At 44.8% G+C, this 20,891-nt stretch overlaps 1 protein-coding gene across 1 annotated transcript in view; it reads left to right on the top strand.

Annotated features, from left to right (window-relative positions):
* Nucleotides 1–20,891, top strand: part of ADCY2 (adenylate cyclase 2) — a 1,382,785-nt gene that overhangs the window by 757,634 nt on the left and 604,260 nt on the right. Inside the window, exons 6-7 of the mRNA XM_088442287.1 lie at nucleotides 10,760–10,871; nucleotides 12,915–13,042. Coding sequence (XP_088298413.1) covers nucleotides 10,760–10,871; nucleotides 12,915–13,042 — 240 coding nt within the window. The remainder of the gene's footprint in view (nucleotides 1–10,759; nucleotides 10,872–12,914; nucleotides 13,043–20,891) is intronic.

Here is a 20,891-nt window from a genome sequence, read left to right as displayed (position 1 = left end):
GGCGGTGTCTCCATTCCGTTTGGCATGGGTGCCGCCATCTTGCCTTCTGGCCATGTGATGCGGCTGGCCAATCCTGGTGAGTCACATGTTCCCTCCGGCCAGTAACAGCATGACATGGGGTATTTAGGAAGGGTCAGTGCCTTCCTTCTTTGCCAGTGCAACGTGTATCTCAGCCTAGCTGAGAGGGAGTTCTCTGTGCTTATCCTGTTCCTGTGAATTCGCTGTCTGCCAGTCAGCTCCTAGCTCCCACTGGACTACCCCGCTTCCTCTATCACCCTTGCCCATACCTGAGTGCCTGAGCCTGCTGACATCCTGCGCTTCAGTTCACTACCTGCATACCTGGCTTGATTATTTTCAGTTCACTACCTGCATACCTGGTTTGATTATTTTCAGTTTCACTACCTGCACAGCTCTAATTGTTTCTACTTGGACATTAACCCTTTTACTCCCACCACAGAACTCTTGTGCACATTTATATATTCCTGGACTTTTATTTACTGCCACATTATGGGGGTCATTCAGACCCGGTCGTTAGCGCTGATGCACAAAACCGGGTCGATGGCCCCCCACAGAGCATGCGCATGACGGCGCCGGTGCCGTAGTGCGCATGCATGAGACCCGCTACGACCAACAGCGCCGGTCGTAGCGGGTCTCGATCCAAAGGGGGCGAGCTGTCAATGTTGATTGACAGCTCGCCCCGTTTGGAAGGCGGGCCGGGGGGTGGCAGCCCAAATGGGGGCGTTCCCATGGGAACGCCTACCATTTGGAGGCGGCCCCACTGACATCACTAGTGAAGTCAGTGGAGAGCTTCTGGCTCAGACAGAGCTGAAAGCTCTCCGGGGCTTACGACAAGGGAGAACCTACCCTAGGGTCTCGTCGTAAGCCCCTTAGGCGGTCGTAAGGCTGTGGGTGTTAACCCACAGCCTTACCACCGCAAAGGAGGACATCTTGAAAATTCAAGAGGTCCTCCCCTCATTCAGACCGACCGCACGCTCTGTGCGACCGGCTCTGAATGAGGTCCTATATGTCTACTCCAGCACTTATTAAAAATCCTAATTTTATTTTCAAATCTGCTTCTGTGATCGCTCCTGCTACCACCCCGGGTCCACAAACAACCCAGAACATAACAGTTTGCACTGGCCCCATGGAGCCGGCCACGGATCAGGAGTCAGGAGTGGATTTGTTCCGATGCATTTCTGGTCGTTTAGAAAATCTGGAAAACATGCAGCATCAGATGGCTCAATTTCTGCAAGAGATGTCCAAGCGACAGGATAGTTTGCAAACTTACTTTTCTACCCCTGAAGTACCAGCATCTACATCCGCATCAGCGTCTGGGAATACAGGAGGCAGATCATCTCCCCGCTTACATCTTCCTTTACCAAGTAAATTTGACGGCAATCCTAAACTCTGCCGAGGATTCCTAAATCAGTGTGACATACATTTTACCCTGCAGCCTGACAACTTTCTAACTGCAAGAACTAAAGTGGCTTATATAGTCTCTCGGTTATCCGGCCAGGCCTTGGAATGGGCTTCCCCACTCTTGGAGCGCTCAGATCCGCTGCTGGATAATTATGCAGGCTTTGTGTCACCCTTTTGGAGGATTTTCGATGAACCTGGGCGTACTGTATCAGCATCATCAAACATCATGACACTGAGACAAGGGGTCCGTCCTGTCAGTCAATATGCCGTGCAATTTCAAATTTTAGCATCAGAGCTCAAATGGAATGAGGAAGCCCTCACCTCGACCTTCTTGCATGGGTTGTCAGACCGACTAAAGGATGATCTAGTCACTCGAGAGCTTCCTACTAATCTGAACTACATGATTTCGTTGTGTATCAAAGTTGACCTACGCTTCAGGGAACGTCAGGCTGAAAAAAACAGAACTGACCGGCAAAGGTCATTTACCCCCTCCATTTCTACCCGTCCCATTCCTTCTCCCTGGAGACATCAAGTTAGGAGTTATGAACCCGTGTCCAAAAATTAAAGATTTCACGATTACCCTAGCCTTGGATCTTAAACCCAAACCTACTTTGCTACTGCTCTACTCGACACGGGAGCAGCCGGAAATTTCATAACGTCTAGTTTCATAGATAAATTTCAGATTCCTTGTTTGTCTCTCAACCTTGCCATCTCTCTGACCTCTATAGACGGATGCCCTCTAACTAACGGGATAGTCACCAAAGAGACTCAACCAGTATTGGTCCGAATTGGGGCACTTTATTCTGAGTCCTTAAAATTCCTGGTGATATCTGAGGCCCCTCAAGAAATAGTTCTTGGTCTACCCTAGTTACGTCAACATAATCCCAGGATTGATTGGAGTTCTATGCAGATTCTGTCATGGGGTATGGACTGTCAGAAATCCTGTCTTCCAAAAATTCAACCTGTGAGAAAGACGGTTCCATTAGTTTCTTCTGCCATTCCCAAGGAATATCAGATGTTCGCCGACGTGTTCTCTGAGCAACAAGCAAATATCTTACCCCCTCATAGGGAATGGGTCTGTCCAATTGAATTGATACCTGATAAGATACCACCTCGTGGTCGTACCTATCCGCTGTCCTTGCCTGAGACTCAAGCCATGACCGAATACATCCGGGACAACCTGGCAAAGGGGTTCATTCGCCCCTCTACTTCACCTGCCGGAGCTGGGTTTTTCTTCGTTGGCAAGAAGGACGGTGGTCTAAGACCATGTATCGATTATCGAGGCCTTAATGACATTACTGTAAAGAATCGATACCCTCTTCCCCTGATTACTGAGTTGTTTGATAGGGTCAAGGGCTCTGTTATTTTTTCTAAATTAGATCTGAGAGGGGCTTACAACCTCATTCATATCCGAGCTGGCGATGAATGGAAGACCGCTTTTAATACCAGAGATGGACATTTCGAGTATTTAGTAATGCCTTTTGGATTGTGTAACGCCCCTGCTGTCTTTCAAAGTTTTGTTAATGAGATTTTCCAGGATCTGTTATATGTTTCGGTTGTCGTCTATCTGGATGACATACTGATTTTTTCACCCTCTGTGGCTAAACATCAAGAACATGTTAAAAAAGTTCTGACCCTTTTGAGAGAAAACCACCTTTACTGCAAACTGGAGAAGTGCATCTTTGGAGTGCCCAGTGTACCTTTTCTCAGCTATGTAATATCTGGCTCCAGTTTAGAAATGGACCCCAAGAAGGTACAAGCAATTCTGGATTGGACCCGACCTCAGACACTGAAGGCCATCCAGAGATTGTTGGGCTTCGCCAATTATTATAGACTCTTCATTAAGGGATTTTCTACACTGCTGGCTCCCATTACAGCCTTGACCCGCAAAGGTGCTAATCCTGCCCAATGGTCACCTGAGGCAGAGTCTGCCTTTCATCTTCTAAAACAGGCCTTTATCTCAGCACCAGTTCTTCGACAACCAGATCTGGACAGGCCTTTTTTGTTGGAAGTAGACGCATCATCTGAAGCTGTGGGAGCATTCTTGTCTCCACGTTATGAGGACAACCGAGTCCATCCGTGTGGGTTCTTTTCTAAAAAATTCTCACCTGCCGAAAGGAACTACGCCATAGGTGAGCAAGAACTACTAGCTGTAAAGTTGGCGTTGAAGGAATGGAGATATTTGCTAGAAGGCGCCAAGTTTCCATTTACTGTATTTACGGACCATAGAAATCTCCTATTTCTCAAAAACCTCCAATGTGTGAGTCCTCATTTGGCCCGCTGGGCAATATTCTTTGCCAGGTTTCAGTTCACCCTGACCTTCCGGTCTGGAGCACTTAATCAGAAGGCTGATGCCCTATCGAGATCTCTCCTCTGTGATGATCAATCTGAAAATCAAAGCAATACCCCTGTCTTGGAATCAAGAGTTTTCACCGCATTACAAGTTCAGCCTCCTACGGGAAAATCATTTGTGGCCCCGGAATTAAGGAAGCAGCTTCTCACTTGGGCACATTCCTCTCGCTTCGCAGGGCACTCAGGCACTCGGAAGACCTTGGAGTTCCTGAAAAGACACTATTGGTGCCCTTCTATGAAGGCAGATATAATGGATTTCATCTCTTCCTGCTCCTCCTATGCCCAGCATAAATCATCACGACAAGCTCCAGCTGGGGAATTGCTTCCATTACCTACTCCATCACATCCATGGACACATCTCTCCATGGATTTTGTCACAGACCTGCCAGTCTCTCAAGGTTTCAACACTATCTGGGTTGTAATAGACTGATTTTCTAAGATGGTCCACTATATAGCGTTGAAGAAGTTACCTTCTGCCCCTGACCTGGCACAGTTGTTTGTCCAACACATATTTCGTCTACATGGCCTTCCTGCTGAAATTGTCTCTGTCCATGGTGTGCAGTTTACTGCAAAATTCTGGAGGGCTTTGTGTTCTGTTCTTCAAGTGAAGTTAAACTTTTCCACGGCCTACCATCCGCAAGGCAACAGCTCCACCGAGAGAGTTAATCAAGATCTAGAGACTTTCTTAAGAATTTTTATGTCATCTTCCCAGGACAATTGGGCTACCTTGCTGCCGTGGGCTGAGTTTGCACATAATGCTTCCTACCACTCGTCAACTAACCAAATGCCATTTCAGGTTGTATATGGCCTTCATCCTCGTGTTCCCGAATTCCGAAGCCTGCCTGTTTTCGATGTTCCGGCCGTGGAGGACACGGTGCGGAATTTTGCTGCCATCTGGACTCAAGTACGGTCTGATTTGTTGAAGGGATCCTCTCGCTATAAGACCCAGGCTGATAGAAAGCGTAGAATAGTTCCACGCATGCAAGTTGGAAGCCAGGTCTGGTTGTCCACCCAGAATCTTTGTCTGAGGGTTCCTTCTATGAAATTTGCACCACACTTCATTGGTCCCTTCTCCATAACAGAAGTCATTAATTCAGTGGCCTATCATCTACAATTACCCCATACCTAAAAATCCCTAATTCCTTCCATATTTCCTTATTGAAGCCCCTGGTCCTGAATAAGTTCCATAGTGCTCTACCTGCTTCTCCTCGAGTCCAGACGGAGAGAGGAGTTGAGTTTGAGGTCGCCCAGATCTTGGACTCTCGTCTACGCAGAGGTCACCTACAGTATTTGCTGGACTGGAAAGGTTACGGTCCAGAGGAACATTGCTGAACCAATGCTCGTGATGTCCACGCTCCCACGATCATCAGGATATTCCATTCTGCCCATCTGGAGAAGCCTGGTGAGTGTCCTGAGGCCACCCCAAAAGGGGGGGGTACTGTCACGGCCAGGGTATTTCAGCATGGCGCTAGGCGAGTGTTACCTGTGAGGTCATTGTGGCGCGGGCTGTCTGGTGGTGGAGCTGGTGTCTGGCGGGGGGCTTTGGCTGTGCGCATTGTTGTGCGGGCCTGTTGTCACTCTGCGCTGGTAAGGCCTGGCGGCGTCTCCATTCCGTTTGGCATGGGTGCCGCCCTCTTGCCTTCTGGCCATGTTATGCGGCTGGCCAATCCTGGTGAGTCACATGTTCCCTCCGGCCAGTAACAGCACAACATGGGGTATTTAGGAAGGGTCAGTGCCTTCCTTCTTTGCCAGTGCAACGTGTATCTCAGCCTAGCTGAGAGGGAGTTCTCTGTGCTTATCCTTTTCCTGTGAATTCGCTGTCTGCCAGTCTGCCTGTCAGCTCCTAGCTCCCACTGGACTACCCCGCTTCCTCCATCACCCTTGCCCATACCTGAGTGCCTGAGCCTGCTGACATCCTGCGCTTCAGTTCACTACCTGCATACCTGGCTTGATTATTTTCAGTTCACTACCTGCATACCTGGTTTGATTATTTTCAGTTTCACTACCTGCACACCTGGACAGCTCTAATTGTTTCTACTTGGACATTAACCCTTTTACTCCCACCACAGAACTCTTGTGCACATTTATATATTCCTGGACTTTTATTTACTGCCACATTATGTCTACTCAAGCACTTATTAAAAATCCTAGTTTTATTTTCAAATCTGCTTCTGTGATCGCTCCTGCTACCACCCCGGGTCCACAAACAACCCAGAACATAACAATTACTTAGACCAGAAGACTTGACCAAATACTAATAATGATCATCTCTTGTTTTAAAACTTATCTTCCCATCATCCCCCATCTTATTCTGATGAGTTTGCATGCTCCTGTAAGATCCAAGTTGGTCAATGTGCTCTTTTGGGCCTGTCAATAACTCCAGGATGAGTGTTAGAGGATATGTATCCTTACTAGTGATGGCATTTAACCCTCAGCAGTCAGCAAATGGTATTAGGCTGCCATATTTTTTATTTCCAAAGAGAAAGCCTGCTCCAGCTGGCAAATGGGATTTTCAAATAAAAACATTCCCAATTTTCCAGGATATAATCAGACATATCTTTATCCTTATGTAGAAAAAGAGGATAGACTCTACCCTTAGGAGGATAATGGGACAAACCCACTCCCAACAAAGTGGCAAATTATTTGCACTGTTTGCTGAATACATCAGATAAACAGGCATATTCATCATGTTAAAAATATGAGTGTAACTTAAGTGTTGAACTTGGTGCTATTCATTACCCTGCAGCTACAAAAATGTCACTACAGAAAAGCTCCTATTTTTGCTGAGACATCTTTTCAGAAGTGTGTTATTCTTCTCCCGGCTGAGCTGGCTCTCCAGAGCTCTGCAGAGTATCGCAGTCACTGCTCAATCTGTAAATGCTCCATTTCACATTCCTGGCATGTGTAGTCAGTTGAAGCAGGCGAAAGTGAGAGAAGGCACGTCACACACCACATACCACACGTCACACACCACACGTCACACACCACACATCAGATGCAGACAGAGCTAAGCCAGGTGCTGTGGAAATTCGCAGCAGGGAATGCATTAGCATTCATCTCTGAATCTCTCCCCAGTCTCTGTTGCACTCTCCCCCTCCTTTTGTCCCTCTCCCCCTCTATCTTGTCCCCCCTTATTTTTTTGCCCTCCCTTTCTTTTCTCTCCTCTTCGTTTCTCTGTGCAGAACAGCATCAGCTTATTTAGATGTTCTTAGATACCTTATTTGACTTACAGGGTCACACTGTACAGCATAATGGGGCATTACCTTTTACGCTGGATATAGTTATCTAGCCAGATAAATGGATCATGTGATATGTGGAGATAAATGGCACAGAAATGCCACAGTCATACAGATGATCAAGAGGAAGTTTGGAATAGCTGACTGCAACATCTATATAGTAATTCTATAAGGTCTTTCACTGTGATACCTATTTTGAGAGAATGGCTGAATGTAAATATATGGTTGCTGTATCAAAATAAAGGTCTTATCATGAAAAATTAGACTTGGCAATGATTCGGGCATGGCAGAACGGGAAAGTTCCCATGTAAAGAAGTGTGTTTAAATGACAGTATTCCCACTAACATGATTGGACACAGTAGATCACATGACTGTGCATTATCTCCCAACGACTGCACACTTTCCAGCATAATCGCTCACCTGAACTTCTTCCAACTGTCACATGACCATCTGTAAGCAAGTCCAACTGTAAACAACAGCATCACTCATACATACACTACTCACAGGAAAGTAGCACATCCTTGCTCCACTGACAGACATACAAAATTCATTGGTCTGTTTGTTTGTTTGTTTGTCTGTCCGGTAATGCAGTAAGACACCCCTGCACTGATTGGGATGAAACCAACGAGAGGTGGTCTAGTTGGATCCTGGCCAGATTTTAGAGGGGTTAGTGTCCCAGTCTGACCTCCTGTTGGTGTACGCTGGGCAGAACTTTGACCCAGGGAGCCTGTTCTGAGCCTTCCACTGGATGGATTTGGATGAAAACTTCACAGAGGGGTGACAATTGGTCTGGGATGCCCAATGAGTGGTTGGGGTCCCAGTCGGACCTCACGGCGGAGTGCGCCGGACAGAACTTTAATCCAGAGAGCCTGTTCTGTGCCTTTCACTGGATGGATTTGGGTGACATCACATAATAAAACGTAATAACTTGAAGATTTAAACCCAGGCAACACTGGGTACTTCAGCTAGTTGTTTTTATAGCTGGTAGGATATAATTCTGAGTTTCACACAAAGTGGCTGTAAAAGCCTGTCTTACTAATTTCGAGCCTTAACAGGGCACACCCTGTGCTGGCCTTGCCCTATGAGCAAGCAAAATAATGACATTGCACGCATAATGACATTACTTTGCACAGAAGGGTGCATGACCAGCAGCTCCGGTAATTGCAGCGCTGACCGGCTGCATATACTGCACAGGGTGCCCATCTGGAGTATCCTCAGGGTGCTGCAGCAGTAATCCTGGCTGAAAGGTGCTGATCCAGGCACCCTGCTAGTCAGGAGCCAAGGCCTTGGGGCGGTGATGGTGCCCTCTGCACTCTGTGTGACGGCACCAGTCATTCATAGCTAGTTACTAATGCTGGAGATCATGTGTAGCAGGCAGAAACCACATGCTAGGTGCAAGAGATCCATTAGAAAAAGTCTTTCCTTCCCTTCCCCATACACACGACTCAGATTTGCATTTTGATAAATGCCCACAACACTCCTACGACACTCTGATGACACTCCCAGGATAGTAACATGGGATTGCTTTGCCACTGCCCAGATGTTGTCCCAAAATGCCTTAATTCTTGGAAAGTTCCGGCCAACTCAGAATAGGATGGGTATATGCAAAAATGTGTAAAGTTGCTTTCAAGGCTGCCATCAGCTCCGTCGGGCCCTGGTACTGGGAGCGGGAGTGGCCAACTCGGGAAAGTGTGGCCAGACATCCTCCTTACAAAAAATAAAAATAAAAACATACAATGTGCATCGCACAGGGGGTTGCTGGTGATCCACACAGAAAATGTCAACACATTTTTATTGGTACTTTAACCCTAACCCTCACCTTAACCCTGCCCCTAGTGCCTATTCCTTACCCTTTCCCTGGTGCCTAACTCTAACCGTCCCCATAGTGCCTAACTCTAACCGTCCTGTTCCTCAGCCTAATCCTAACCCTCCTGAAATTTGCCTAAACCTAACCCTGACCCTGAAAAATCACATAAAACATGTGTCAACCTTTTCTGTGTTGACGATTTAACTGTCAACCATTTCACCCTGTCAACCATTTAACACTGTCGACCCATTGCCATCTAGTCTCAACCTATTGACTGTAAATCTAGACACTGTAGATCTTCCATCTGGATACTGCCCAGCTTCAAGAAAATTGCTAGTAGGGATGGACATTGGTAGCCCATCATTGAATGGTGGGATGGGCTTCCACCATTGAATGTTGTGATGGTAGTTAACCATTGCATCACAAGCATTCAATGGTAAATGCATTGCAAAGGTGTGTGCATGAGCAGTTAGCCGAATTTGTGCATGTTCAATACCCCCCAGCATGGCCGCGCCAGAGTATGTGGAGTTGGACTGTCACTGGTGGGGGCAGAGCAGGATAGGAAAACACCATCCCCGCTAGTGACTGACAGCTACATAACAGAGCAGCCCAGGTACTACATTTTGCAGACCCTGCCCCAGCTTCTGATAGGGCAATGTGTCTCCCAGAGTCTGGGAGGAAGAAGACCTGGGCTGTCTGGGACTGTGGAGCTCATTCAGACTCGTTCGCTAGGCTGCGCTCATTCACTGCCATAAAGAACGAAAATATGGAATAGGTATGAGGATGCCTCTTATGTGTGAACTAGCGATCGCCGGGTGAAGTTAGATGCCCACCAGCCAGGAGTAACGACAGCCACTTTCAGACGTCATCTCCAGGAAGTGTATGAAAACACTGGTACCATCAGGTGACATAGAACCACCACACAGTGCTTAAGATAGTCTCTAGGCTACCACAAGCACTGCGATCTCCGCTGCCTCTATTTCTCTTGTATGACGCATATGTTGACGGTACGTGTTAATTACTCACACCCTTAAGTTGGTGTAAAAACGCCAAGCCACGCCTGTGCTAGTGCACTCCCATGTTTTGCCCTGCGTTCGCGTTATGAAATTAGATGCCCACCAGCCTGACAGAAGACGCCCACTTTCCCTTAGTAACATACATCATCTCCAGGAAGTGTATTAAACAATCAGTAACATTGTCTGACATCGGACCCATACGCCCTACTTGTGGTTGACCTACCCTGCGAATGCTACTGTGTTTAATGCAGCCATGTGACATGTATGCTGACAATGCGTCTTAATTATGCATGTCCCTGAAATGGCATTCCAATGCACAGACACGCCTGCGTCTGCACCACACCCCCGTTACCATCAACCACCCCCTGTCACCACCCACAAACGGCATGTCCTGTCACTCATGCTTGCGGAGTGTCTGTGTACTAATTGCGAATGCTTCCCGATCGTAGTGACTGATACACGTGCGTGCACTGCGTCTTGTACGCATGCGCATATTTCAAACATTGTCAGGCTGCGTGCAAACGCAGCCTTGCAACCGGGTCTGAATTGGGCCCTGTGTTCCTGCTTCCTGGCTCTCCCAGCCACAGCACACTATGAGTGTGAAGCTGCCTGGTCGCGCAAGCCACACGAACAGCACGCACTGTCAGTGTGCCATGGTGCTTTATGTTTGTAAGCTAACCATCGGAACAACATTGGATCATTACCATTTGATGGTGGCAAACATTGGAATGCCATTATCGAATGGTAAAAACACTACCATAAAAAAAAAAAAAAAAAACTTATATGTATGTAAACATTCACCATCGATGAATCACCACTGTATCAGAGAGTCTCCCTGACATTCAGGGAGAGATTGTATCTATCATTTAAATCACTATAATTCTTTATCCATGTTTCTGTAGGTAATATTTCCTTTTTGTGTTTTGTAGTATCTTGTATGCTGATATTGTTGGATTCACTCGGTTAGCCAGTGACTGCTCTCCAGGAGAACTAGTGCACATGCTTAATGAGTTATTTGGAAAGTTTGATCAAATTGCAAAAGTAAGTATTTTTAAAATATAGATTTATGTTATTGAAATGTAGAAATAAATACCATTTATGGAGTTAATTAGCATTTGTTAAAGAAAAAAGAATTTATACTAACCAAAACTATCTACAGTATACAAACTCGCTTAGTAATTATAGAAATCATTGTTTTATCTTTGCCTGTACTTCATGGTCCTGATGCTGAGTTAAACATACACCTGTTATGTAGCATATCTTTTGTGGCTTCAGGGCCTGATTCAGGTTGGATCGCAATTGCGAGTATGCACGCTATCGGCAGTAATTACGCAGACCCATCACAGAGTGATTGACAGGAAGGTAGGTGACGGGGGTGATCGGCGAAACGCAGGTGTGCCTTTGAACGCCATTGCAAGTGTGCCTTTGAGTGGCTTTGAACGCCATTGCAGGGGCGTGCATAAATTATCCACTGCGATGGCATATGCAGCTTGTGCTTTCACTGCGTACCGGAAGATTAGCAATTTCTGAGTAAGGTCTGACCTTGTGCAAGTGTCTGTGAATTTCCGATTGTACTCGATGTTACCAATGTTTTTCGCAGTCTTGCTAAGTATTACAGATGTGTGTAAGGTACGTTGGATGTCCTTATGTTGTGCTGCGACGGCATAGCAATCGCAGTGGATTAGCAAACCTTCGCAGTGAGACTGCATGCGTAATTGCAGCCGCGATCACAGTTGGGATTCAACCTGAATCAGGCCCTAAATTTCAATTGCATGCATCCTTATGACTGAAGAAGCGTAACTGTACTACACTGTGACATCCTCATATACTTAATGATGAGTGAGGGTGTGTTGACACAGCTGCAGGATATGCAGAGTTGGATGTAAGCATAATTACCTATATATTTTTAAAAATATCTTTTGCACCTTTTCTAGTGCTGGCGTAAATGCACACTGATAATGAAGACTAGTACCAAAGCAAGCATACGAATAGCGGCGGGTGCAATGTAAGGTGCAAACATCTGCATATGGGCAAATATACACATTTTTTTTCAATACTTGTGTTGGAGAGTAGGGAGTTCGCTGTCTCCTCTACACTTCAGTTATACACTGCCAGTCACAGTGTAGCCAGTGCAGTCATGGACTACACTGAGGTGGCGTATTTTACTGGGGGGCTGCAGCCCCTAAGTAAAAACCGCCACTGCTCTACACCCCTTTCCATTTAATTTTTTAGGAGGAAAGGCCATGATACAAGAGGTAGGGGCTGTGCACTATTGAAATAGCCTGCATAGCCCCTGTAAGAGAAGGGATAAGTGATCAGTCAAAGTGAGTGTACTGCTCCCAGTGGGTGGGGCACAATGTAACTGGTCACCAGGATTGTTGCAGACAGTCTGTGAGAGCTGCATGGACCTCCCCTGCTGTGCTCTTCGTAGTTGATTAACCTGGATTCAAGCCAATGCTGCAGGCAGGTAGGCTCCATTTTAAAAAAATCACCAGCAGGGGAGAGCAGTAGCTGCCCCTGCACCCCGCAGGCTATGCCAGTGATTGGGGCAGAAGCAATGAATTAAAAGGATATTAAAAATACTTACATTTAAATGTGGCCAATTGCTTGAAGATTTGTGCATGCCTCTGTTTCTTTTGTACAACAAAGTTATCCATGTCTATGATCAAACCCACACCACACATAGCCGTACCTATTTTCTGATATATGTGTTCTAAAAGTCTTGCAATTGGAATTAATGAGAGGTATGTTTAAAAACATTTTTTAAAATTATGTTGCCATTCGAGTCTTATCTGCAGAAATGGGGTTTTATGATTGTCTATGTGCCCATTTTTATTTTGTTTTAGGCGAAATTTTTATTTTAGGAAGTATATTTTATTAATAAATAATAGGTCAGGATTTAATTAGCAAAAATAAACACAAAAGCTTCTAAATTAGAATGATGGGGTTTCTACAGAACTAATTAATTTTAATAAAAATGAAATGATTATGAGAACATATTTATAACATACAGGATAGATAGCTACCAACTTTACTTGAATTTCATATACATAAAATAGTGTAATGTCATGGTTTTCTTTACAGGAAAATGAATGTATGAGAATTAAAATATTAGGTGACTGTTACTACTGTGTTTCTGGGCTGCCAATATCGCTGCCAAATCATGCCAAAAACTGCGTTAAAATGGGGTTGGACATGTGTGAAGCAATAAAGTAAGTTGCACAATCAGTATATTTTTTTCGTCCTACAAGCAATTAATATGACATGTAATATTTTGTTTGAACTCCAGTATAATTGATCTTTACTATGTATTTAATTTTAAACTATATTTATGCTTTCAGTTTTTAGACATAGCAAAAAAAAGCAATTTCCTGGGCCCCCCAGATCCAGTAATAATATCCCCCAGGAAGAGATGTATCAAAGCTTCTAAAGAGGAGAATTAGACCACAGCAACAAATCAAATATTATCTAACATTTAACAATTACAATCTATAAAATGATAAGTGGACGCTAATTGGTTGCCATGGACAATTTATCCACTCTTAAGCCGCGTATCCACTACGCGATGTTACTGAGCGATTGCACGATTACGACATCGTAAATGTGCAATTGCACAGTAATCGTGCACAAATCGGGCACTATTATGTCGGAAATAACCAGCGATGCGTGCTCCCGCTCCCTACACAGAACGATCAATCGATGTTGTAATCGTACTGTCATGTCGGTATCTGCTAGTGGATACGTGGCTTTAAAAGCTTTGATGCATCTCACCTTATAAATATATTAATCCACAATAAACTGACTAGCATGCGTTTTATAAGATTTTTCTCATATACCTTACACTGCTATGTGAAACTTGGCTGTGATTACAAAAAGAGGCTTATTAATGCCTTGGGAGCCCCTGTGCAGCACCCATCCAAGCTCCAGACAACCCTCCCCCCACGTTTTGCCACGGAAGCCATCTTCCGAATGATATTTTCGGAAAATGAAGCATTCGCATCAAATGAAATATTCTCTCAGACACCAATGCCAGTCTTTACTATCATTTCATACTATTTATCATTTCTGATACTGTTACTGATACTGATACCCTCATAGTGTCATCCCCTACTGCCCAGTGCTGAGGATAGGACTATTACAGAGCAGAGGATTGGGCTTAATCAGTGCTGGATTACTAAACAGGCCCTACGCCTCTTAGGAGCCCCATGACAACAGATCAAAATAATATTGATTTGATCTTGAAACAAAATTACAATCAAGCTTTCTTAAATTGCTTCCAGAAAAACAGAAAAATTAATCAACTAAAAAAAACTTTACAATAAAGACTCTATAGAGAAAATACTGTACTAATGTAATATACCTATTAACTTAAAGTACATAAACCATAGACATCAGATTCACATTACTGTTTGTCACTTAAAAGCTTATATTCTGTCAGCTGTCAGTTTGTAAAAAAAAAATTGGTGGAACCTATGTACATGTAATGTACAGTAGTGATGTTAATCTCTATCTAACGGCTGACGTGCACACTACTTAGTTCAGTGTTATCCCAATAGTGCGCGTGCACGTGTAACCTCAGGAAATGAAGCTTTCTGTGAGTTAGTGTCTTGCGTTTGGTCATCTCCATCTAGCGGCTGACGTGCACACTATTGAATGTACAATGTTATCCCACTAGAGTGCGTGCACAAGTAACCTCAGGAAACTAAGCTTTCTGTGAGTTAGTGTGTCTCGCATTTGGTCATCTCCATCTAGCGGCTGACGTGCACACTACTTAGTACAATGTTATCCTAATAGAGCACGTACACAAATTAACTCACAGAAAGCTTTGTTTCTCAAGGTTGTGTGTCTCGCGTTTTATCATCTCCATCTAGCGGCTGACGTGCAAACTACTTAGTACAATGTTATCCCAATAGAACACGTGCACGAGTAACCTTGGGAAATTAAGCTTTCTGTGGGTTAGTTTGTCGCGGGTTCAGTCATCTCTATCTAGCGGCTGACATGCACACTACTTAGTACAATGTTATCCCACTAGAGTACTTGCACGAGTAACCTCGGGAAACAAAGCTTTATGTGAGTTAGTGTGTCGTGAGCTCAGTCATCTCTATCTAGCGGCTGACGTGCAAACTACTTAGTACAATGTTATCCCAATAGAGCACAGGCACAAATCACTTAGAGAAACTAAGCTTTCTATGAGTTAGTGTGTCTCGCGTTTGGTCATCTCCATCTAGCGGCTGACATGCACAATACTTAGTACAATGTTATCCCAATAGAGCGCGTGCACAAATAACTTTGAGAAACTAAGCTTTCTGTGAGTTAGTGTGTCTCGCGTTTGGTCATCTCCATCTAGCGGCTGACGTGCACACTATTTAATGTACAATGTTATCCCACTAGAGTGCATGCACAAGTAACCTCGGGAAACAGCTTTCTGTGAGTTAGTGTCTCGCGTTTGGTCATCTCCATCTAGCGGCTGACGTGCACACCATTTAATGTACAATGTTATCCCACCAGAGTGCGTGCACAAGTAACCTCGGGAAACTAAGCTTTCTGTGAGTTAGTGTGTCTCGCGTTTGGTCATCTCCATCTAGCGGCTGACGTGCAAACTCCTTAGTACAATGTTATCCCAATAAAGCACATGCACAAATTAACTCACAGAAAGCTTCATCTCTCGAGGTTGTGTGTCTCGCGTTTGGTCATCTCCATCTAGCGGCTGACGTGCAATCTATTTAATGTACAATGTTATCCCAATAGAGCACGTGCACGAGTAACCTTGGGATACTAAGCTTTCTATGAGTTAGTGTGTCGCGGGTTCAGTAATCTCTATCTAGCGGCTGAAGTGCACACTACTTAGTACAATGTTATCCCAATAGAGCATGTGCATAAATTACCTCGAGAAACTAAGCTTTCTGTGAGTTAGTGTGTCTCGCATTTGGTCATCTCCATCTAACAGCTGACGTGCACACTACTTAGTACAATGTTATCCCACTAGAGTACTTGCATGAGTAACCTCGCGAAACAAAGCTTTATGTGAGTGTGTCGGGAGCTCAGTCATCTCTATCTAGCGGCTGAAGTGCACACTACTTAGTACGATGTTATCCCACTAGAGCGTGTGCACAAGTAACCTCGGGAAACTAAACTTTCTCTGAGTTAGTGTCTCACGTATGGTCATCTCCATCTAGCGGCTGACGTGCACACTACTTAGTACAATGTTATCCCAATAGAGCACGTACACAAATTAACTCACAGAAAGCTTTGTTTCTCGAGGTTGTGTGTCTCGCGTTTTATCATCTCCATCTAGCGGCTGTGAGTTAGTGTGTCTCGCGTTTGGTCATCTCCAAATAGCGGCTGACGTGCACACTACTTAGTACAATGTTATCCCAATAGAGCGCGTGCAGAAATAACTTCGAGAAAATAAGCTTTCTGTGAGTTAGTGTGTCTCACGTTTGGCCATCTCCATCTAGCCGCTGACGTACACACTACATAGTACAATGTTATCCCACTAGAGCACGTGCACGACTAACCTCGGGAAACTAAACTTTCTATGAGTTAGTATGTCTCGCGTTTGGTCATCTCCATCTAGCGGCTGACGTGCACACTACTTATTACAATATTATCCCACTAGAGCACGTGCATGAGTAACCTTGGGAAACTAAGCTTTATGTGAGTGTGTCGGGAGCTCAGTCATCTCTTTCTAGTGGCTGACATGCACACTACTTAGTACATTGTTATCCCACTAGAGTGCTTGCACAAGAAACTTCGGGAAACTAAGCTTTCTGTGAGTTAGTGTGTCTTGCATTTGGTCATCTCCATCTAACAGCTGACTTGCACACTACTTAGTACAATGTTATCCCACTAGAGTACTTGCATGTGTAACCTCGGGAAACAAAGCTTTATGTGAGTGTGTCGGGAGCTCAGTCATCTCTATCTAGCGGCTGACGTGCACACTACTTAGTGCGATGTTATCCCACTAGAGCGTGTGCACAAGTAATCACGGAAAACTAAGCTTTCTGTGAGTTAGTGTCTCGCATTTGGTCATCTCCATCTAGCGGCTGACGTGCACACTATTTAATGTACAATGTTATCCCACTAGAGCACGTGCACGAGTAACCTCGTGAAACTAAGCTTTCTGTGAGTTAGTGTGTCACAGGTTCAGTAATCTCTATCTAGCGGCTGACATGTACACTACTTAGTACAATGTTATCCCACTATTGTGCTTGCACAAATAACTTAGAGAAACTAAGCTTTCTGTGAGTTAGTGTGTCAGGCGTTTGGTCATCTCCATCTAGCAGCTGACGTGCACAATACTTAGTACAATGTTATCCCACTAGAGCACGTGCACGAGTAACCTCGGGAAACTAAGCTTTCTGTGAGTTAGTGTGTCACAGGTTCAGTAATCTCTATCTAGCGGCTGACATGTACACTACTTAGTACAATGTTATCCCACTAGAGTGCTTGCACAAGTAACCTCGGGAAACTAGGCTTTCTGTGAGTTAGTGTGTCTTGCATTTGGTCATCTCCATCTAACAGCTGACGTGCACACTACCTAGTACAATGTTATCCCAATAGAGCATGTGCATAAATTACCTAGAGAAACTAAGCTTTCTGTGAGTTAGTGTGTCTCGCATTTGGTCATCTCCATCTAACAGGTGACGTTCACACTACTTAGTACAATGTTATCCCACTAGAGTACTTGCATGAGTAACCTCGGGAAAAAAAGCTTTATGTGAGTGTGTCGGGAGCTCAGTCATCTCTATCTAGCGGCTGACGTGCACACTTAGTACGATGTTATCTCACTAGAGCGTTTGCACAAGTAACCTCGGGAAACTAAGCTTTCTGTGAGTTAGTGTGTCTCACATTTGGTCATCTCCATCTAGCGGCTGGCATGCACACTACTTAGTACAATGTTATCCCAACAGAGTGTGTGCACAAGTAACCTCGGGAAACTAAGCTTTCTGTGAGTTAGTGTCTCGCGTTTGGTCATCTCCATCTAGCGGCTGACGTGCACACTATTTAGTACAATGTTATTCCACTTGAGCTTGTGCCCAAGTAACCTCGGGAAAGTAAGCTTTCTGTGAGTTAGTGTGTCTCGCATTTGGTCATCTACATCTAGCGGCTGACGTGCACACTACTTAGTACAATGTTATCCGAATAGAGCGCGTGCACAAATAATCTAGAGAAACTAAACTTTCTGTGAGTTAGTGTGTCTCGCGTTTGGTCATCTCCATCTAGCGGCTGACGTGCAAGCTACTTGGTATAATATTATCCCAATAAAGGAAGTGCACAAATTAACTCACAGCTTCATTTCTCGAAGTTGTGTGTCTCGTGTTTGGTCATCTCCATCTAGCGGCTGGCGTGCACACTACTTAGTACAATGTCATCCCACTAGAGCACGTGCACGAGTAACCTTGGGAAACAAAGTTTTCTATGAGTTAGTGTGTCTCGCGTTTGGTCATCTCCATCTAGCGGCTGATTTGCACACTACTTAGTACAATGTTATCCCAATAGAGCGCGTGCACAAGTAACCTTGGGAAACTAAGCTTTCTGTGAGTTAGTGTGTCTCGTGTTTGGTCATCTCCATCTAACAGCTGACGTGCACACTTCTTAGTACAATGTTATCCCACTAGAGTACTTGCATGAGTAACCTCGGGAAAAAAAGCATTTAGTGAGTGTGTCGGGAGCTCAGTTATCTCTATCTAGCGGCTGACATGCACACTATTTAATGTACGATGTTATCCCACTAGAGCGTGTGCACAAGTTACCTCGGAAATCTAAGCTTTCTGTGAGTTAGTGTCTCGCGTTTGATCATCTACTATTAGCGGCTGACGTGCACACTACTTAGTACAATGTTATCCCAATAGAGCGTGTGCACAAGTAACCTTGGGAAACTGAGCTTTCTGTGAGTTAGTGTCTCGCATTTGGTCATCTCCATCTAGCGGCTGATTTGCACACTATTTAATGTACAATGTTATCCCACTAGAATGCGTGCACAAGTAACCTCTGGAAACTAAGCTTTCTATGAGTTAGTGCAGGGGTCTTCAAACTTGGCCCTCCAGCTGCTGTGGAACTACACATCCCAGCATGCACTGCCACCTTTTTGATATAACAGCATGCTAAAACTATGTGCAGTGCATGCTGGGATGTGTAGTTCCACAGCATCTGGAGGGCCAAGTTCGAAGACCCCTGAGTTAGTGTCTCGCGTTTGGTCATCTCCATCTAGTGGCTGACGTGCACAGTATTTAATGTACAATGTTATCCCACTAGAGTGCGTGCACAAGTAACCTCGGGAAACTAAGCTTTCTATGAGTTAGTGTCTCGCGGTTGGTCATCTCCAACTAGCGGCTGACGTGCACACTACTTAGTACAATGTTATCCCAATGGAGCGCGTGCACAAATAACTTCAAGAAACTAAGCTTTCTGTGAGTTAGTGTGTCTCGCGTTTGGTCATCTCCAACTAGCGGCTGACGTGCACACTACTTAGTACAATGTTATCCCAATGGAGCGCGTGCACAAATAACTTCAAGAAACTAAGCTTTCTGTGAGTTAGGGTCTCGCATTTAGTCATCTCCATCTAGCGGCTGACGGGCACACTACTTAGTGCAATGTTAACCCACTAGAGCACGTGCACAAGAAACCTCGGGAAACTAAGCTTTCCATGAGTTAGTGTGTCTCGCGTTTGGTCATCCATCTAGCGGCTGATGTGCAAACTAGTTAGTACAATGTTATCCCAATAGAGCACGTGCACGATTAACCTCGGGAAACTAACCTTTCTGTGAGTTAGTGTGTCACAGGTTCAGTAATCTCTATCTAGCGGCTGACATGTACACTACTTAGTACAATGTTATCCCACTAGAGTGCTTGCACAAGTAACCTCGGGAAACTAGGCTTTCTGTGAGTTAGTGTGTCTTGCATTTGGTCATCTCCATCTAGCGGCTGACGTGCACACTACTTAGTACAATGTTATCCCACTAGAGCACTTGCACAAGTAACCTCGGAAAATAATCTGTGAGTTAGTGTGTCGCGGGTTCAGTCATCTCTATCTAGCGGCTGAAGTGCACACTACTTAGTACAATGTTATCCCAATAGAGCATGTGCATGAATTACCTAGAGAAACTAAGCTTTCTGTGAGTTAGTGTGTCTCGCATTTGGTCATCTCCATCTAACAGCTGACGTGCACACTACTTAGTACAATATTATCCCACTAGAGCACGTGCACGAGTAACCCCGGGAAACTAAGCTTTCTGTGAGTTAGTGTCTCTCGCATTTGATCATCTCCATCTAGTGGCTGACATGCACACTATTTGATGTACGATGTTATCCCACTACAGTGTGTGCAAAAGTAACCTCGGGAAACTAAGCTTTCTGTAAGTTAGTGTCTTGCGTTTGGTCATCTCCATCTAGCGGCTGACATGCACACTATTTGATGTACGATGTTATCCCACTACAGTGCGTGCACAAGTAACCTCGGGAAACTAAGCTTTCTGTGAGTTAGTGTATTGCGTTTGGTCATCTCCATCTAGCGGCTGACGTGCACACTACTTAATGTACAATGTTATCCCAATAGAGCACGTGCACGAGTAACCTTGGTAAGCTAAGCTTTCTATGAGGTAGTGTGTCTCGCGTTTGGTCATCTCCATCTAGCGGCTGAGGTGCACACTACTTAGTACAATGTTATCCCACTAGAGCATGTGCACGAGTAACCCCGGGAAACTAAGCTTTCTGTGAATTAGTGTGTCGTGGGTTCAGTCATCTCTATCTAGCGGCTGACGTGCACACTACTTAGTACGATGTTATCTCACTAGAGCGTGTGCACAAGTAACCTCTGGAAACTAAGCTTTCTGTGAGTTAGTATCTCGCATTTGGTCAACTCCATCTAGTGGCTGACATGCACACTATTTGATGTACGATGTTATCCCACTACAGTGCGTGCACAAGTAACCTCGGGAAACTAAGCTTTCTGTGAGTTAGTGTCTTGCGTTTGGTCATCTCCATCTAGCGGCTGACGTGCACACTACTTAATGTACAATGTTATCCCAATAGAGTGCGTGCACAAATAACTTAGAGAAA

This window comes from Taudactylus pleione, unplaced genomic scaffold, assembly GCF_031769625.1.
Source record: "Taudactylus pleione unplaced genomic scaffold, aTauple2 ptg000309l, whole genome shotgun sequence".
Lineage (NCBI taxonomy): Eukaryota > Metazoa > Chordata > Amphibia > Anura > Myobatrachidae > Taudactylus > Taudactylus pleione.
This window is presented reverse-complemented; position numbering and strand designations above follow the sequence as displayed.